The following is a 4,627-nucleotide window of genomic DNA, read 5'->3' as shown; positions in this document are numbered from 1 at the left end:
ATATATATATATATATATATATATATATATATATATATAGACTCACGCATTTACACACACACATACGTATACATAAATATAACTAATGTAAAGTACTGAGACAGTGATGTCTGGATGAATAATGACTAAGTTTACGTACACATGTTCAATAAATATACATTGAGCTTGGTGGTTTAAAGAGACTATTTATTAAACATACATGTGAACCGACAATTTATACATGTGTATATGTGCGTATGTACACACACATACACATATATATATTTATTTATGCATGTTTATATATACATACTATATGCATACATATATACACGAATTCTCTGTCAGTTTTGACACTGTAGACCCAGTTGTTTGGTCAACTTCACTATCATTTCATTGGATTTTCAAAATAAGTGGCTGAATATTCAACAGACACATGTACCCTTATTCTAATTCTCAGATGGAGTCAGCATGACACTGTATACCAAAGCTGGAAATTTGAATTATGGATACAGTCTATCAAACCATCTTCCAAACAGTTTCTATCAACTTATTTTCAATCGCAAGGTTTGTATTGGCTCTAGTTTACCGTAAATATCACTTGCTCAAGATATTTACACAGTAGGATTGAACCTGAGACCACATATTTGCAAAGTGAAATTCTTAACCAGTCAACAATGCTGTGGCCATATATATATAAACATATCAATTTATATGCAATTATAGTTAAACACAATTCATTCATTTGTTTAAATGGTCATTTGTGCATGTTAGGGTCAGTTGGTTATGGATGTATTCAAAGCAGGATTTTAACAGATGGTTGCTTGTTCTATTGTCAACATTTACCTGTTTTTCAAGTAAGAGATATTTTTGCTTGCAAGTCTTTGACAGTGCAGAGCAATTGGTCACAATGTCAACAAGGAATGTAAACATCAGGCACTACTTTGTACAAGTGAAGACAGAAGATGCCAACATTTATGCATATTCATGCCCACACATACACGATGGGCATCCTAAAATCTAGCAAGGTTTCTGTAGATGGATGCCTTTCCTAATACCAGCAACTGTACAGAGTGTACTGGGTGCATTTTTCCTAGGTGTCTGCTCTAGTGAGGTTATTCATATATAAAATGTCACACAAAGAAGAAAGAATACAGGGAAGGCATGAAACAAGAAATGAAAGTTGGAAAGTAAAGTGCTGCATTAAATATCCAAGAGGATTGAACTTCAACTGTTTATTCTTTGTGCTTAAATACTACAATGACTTATATAAACAATTAAGTACCGTGATTTGTTGAACTTCATTCAAATTGGTAGCTTTGAAGAAACTCCCAAATAGTTGTTGTTTTCTAAATAAAGTTTTTCGTTAAACATAGTTTCCTGCAAAAGGTGCACCTACAGAACAAGTTTTTTTCTGGTAGGAGAGAAGAGGCAGATTCTAAATTTTGACAGACAGTAGCTTCTTAGTTCCTACAAAAATATTGGCAGACCACTTCAGAGAAACTCTCAAATAGTTGCTTTCTAAATAAAATTTTTACTTAACCATAGTTTACCGCATAAGGTGCACCCACAGAACAACTTAAGCTTCTAATCTATCATAAGATTATCTCAGATTTGCATTTATTCTTATTCTTACTGTGTATGTTCTTATTCTTATTCTTACCGTGGCACCTATTGCAATGAACTTAACTTTCCTTCTTATCAACAATGGGGGAAAATATGTTGGCTACGTTAACCCTCATCCACATCATGTTTACATCCATATGTTCTTCAGAGCTTAAATCCTTAGATTTACCCATCCACTGCTCAGCCACTATCTTAAAATTCCACCACATACGCACTAACAACTAGATTATGATGTAACAGCAGTTTACGAAAGGGATAAACGAACCGTAAGCTAGTCACTAGGGGCTCATCCTTCATTTGCTGTGCAACATTCAGAAAGAAGACAGAAAATAGGATTACAGAGAATACCAAAAGATATTTCAAGATTTGCTCTCATCGTCGTCTTCAATAGTAGTAGCACCACGAAGGAGGTGTTACACTAATCCCTTACTGACTGTGTTTGAGAAATACAAAAGTTGGCGCAACTTACCATGTATATTGAGTAATATTCCATTTCACTTTCATGAGTATATGACTTGTAGTTCGGACAGATGATATTTACTCGGTCTCCAAGATTTACTCGTAGTTTCTGATTTTCTGGTCTAAAACTGGAAATAGAATAAAATAAAATAAATGAATATAAAAATGATAAACATCCAGGTATATGAAAATATATAATAAATACACAAAACCTAAAACAAAAAAAAAATCCCACAAAAATATGATACAAAGTAAGCAAAGAAACCTGAAAGAAAATCTTCAAAAAGGAATGAAAAAATGTCAGAATTATTATTATTTCATTATATATTGGTATCATAAACTTGGTTCATGTTATACCATGTTAATGGGGTGCATGTGTGCATCACTGCATGTTTTGTTTTGTTTTGAGAGAAGAGCATAATGTTTCTATGCTACGTCTGTTTGGTTTTGTCGTGGGTTTTATTTTAAGATTTCTGATATTAATTTTCTGGTATTATTAGTTTCATCTTGCGCAATGTGAATTATTTTCTTTTCTTGGGTGATGTGTGATTGGCAGTACGTGTGTGTATTAGTGTTTTAATGGTGATTGTGTACAGTTATGTGCGGAGTGGGTTGCGTTATTTAATGGGTGGCAACTGTTTACAATGTGATTTATTGGTGTTATAGTATCGAGGATCGATTATGCAAGAGTATGTGCTGCATTATTTTATTAATTGTAGAATATGTGCTGTGTGTTGTGTTGTGTGTTATAGCATAGAGTGGTGATTGTGTAAGATATGTGCAATATGAATTGCGATACAATATTGGGTGGTAATAATAATAATATTTATTATTTATCTTCATCATCATCATTCAATAATCTTACTTTAATTGCTTTTTTTTTTTTCATTGCACCTTAGAGTGCAGCTCTGTCTACCTTAGGTATATGAAGTGTTTTCCTTTGGCTCTGTATTTTCTATTGCATGGAGACTGATCTATGTAATCAGAATGTACAGAGCCTAGAAGTGCTATCTTTGTATGCTGCAAATATTTGAAGTCCTGGTGCTTTGCTTATGCATTTGTCTACATGTTTTTTTTAAATCCATTCTCAAAACACCTGTTAATATAAGGACTGTTTCTAATCCCACCACAATTTTGGTTATATCCATTCAAAAATTTTCATATTTACATATGTCCTTCATATCTTTGAAGGATACATTTTTCATCAGTTGGGACTGATAATTCAATTAGGAGATGCTGTCTATGATAACAATATCCAACTGATTATCCTTGATCTCATTTAGCAAGCAATCTGGCATGTAATTACTGAGTAATTCCCCAACACCTTTGCTGGTGTCTGTGTATATATATATATATATATATATATATATATATATACCATCTGTTTCAAGTTGGTATTTCCTAATGCTGTTCTAGTTTCCAGTATATGAAAAACCCTCACCAACTCTGATGTTCTTGTAGATTTATTCTTTATTGGCTGAGGCTGAGCAACCAGTGAAAACTATAATCAACCTTTAAATATTCTGCAGTTAATTAATGAGTTCTACTTTATAACATACACTTGGGGATGCTTCCTGGGCTTTAATCCTGTGCTACAAAAATCAAGAATCTTTCAGTTTTAATTTCAAGTCCTGTACTTTTGAGCCAGTGCAAAAATTTTTGCCTGTCTATTTCCATCCGGTTCAACTTTTCTGAGTGTTGTATCTCTTGGGGCTTTTCTTTCAGCATTGCAATCTGCAGTCCTATTTTAATTTAGATTTCAGTTTTTGTCTTTTTCAGAATTTCTTTTTTTTTTTTTTCCCCTTTTCTCTTCAAAACTGTCTATCAACTTCTACTTTATATTTATTGGTTCTTGGAAATTAGAAAACAGTTTCTTCTTTTGGTCATATTCTGTAGCTAATTTTTATTGATTTTCCCTTTTTCTTTACTAGCTATTTTTGTAATCTTACAGTGGATATTTTATAATAGTTTTCTGGTTACATTAGGCCTCTACCTCTTAGTATTCATGGCTATGAATAATCTTTTTATGTCAGAGTTTTAGTGGTATATTCTAATTTGTAGCCATAATTTTTCTTGCTTATCTATTTAGTCTAGCTAATTCATTTAGTATCCAATTGAGAATATTATAACTATAACTAGAGTACTGATAGCTTATTTTCTTATTTTATTTTTTTTTTGTATCTAGCTCCACTTTAAGTATTAATCTAATTGCATCTTTAATATTCCTTGCTAACTATTTTCTTTCATTTGTATGCCTTATATTCTGTCTCATTCATCAATTTCTAAGTATTTGTAAATCTCTGCATGGTGTAATTCTTTTATCTCTATATCTTTATCTAACATGATATCAGTGTCTTTAATTAATTTTCCTTTTTTCAAGGTTAGGTTGCTTTGGAACATTTTTCTAATCCAATCCAATCAGTTCTTGTAGTATATCTATGTACTATCTGTAGCAGTGTTTCAAACTGTTTATCATCGTCGCCGCCGCCGTCGCCACCACCACCACCACCATCACCATCACCATCATCATCATCATCATCAACAACAAGGCAGCAGCTGGCAG

The 4,627-nt window shown here is 32.6% G+C and overlaps 1 protein-coding gene across 1 annotated transcript in view; it reads right to left on the bottom strand.

Annotated features, from left to right (window-relative positions):
* Nucleotides 1–4,627, bottom strand: part of LOC106874320 (ephrin-B2) — a 352,645-nt gene that overhangs the window by 31,207 nt on the left and 316,811 nt on the right. The window contains exon 2 of the mRNA XM_052972470.1: nucleotides 2,075–2,192. Within this exon, the coding sequence (XP_052828430.1) occupies nucleotides 2,075–2,192 (118 nt within the window). The remainder of the gene's footprint in view (nucleotides 1–2,074; nucleotides 2,193–4,627) is intronic.

The sequence above is a fragment of the Octopus bimaculoides genome, chromosome 13, assembly GCF_001194135.2.
Source record: "Octopus bimaculoides isolate UCB-OBI-ISO-001 chromosome 13, ASM119413v2, whole genome shotgun sequence".
NCBI classification, from domain to species: Eukaryota; Metazoa; Mollusca; class Cephalopoda; order Octopoda; family Octopodidae; genus Octopus; species Octopus bimaculoides.
Note: the sequence above shows the minus strand (reverse complement) of the source record. Positions and strands in the feature narration are given on the sequence as shown.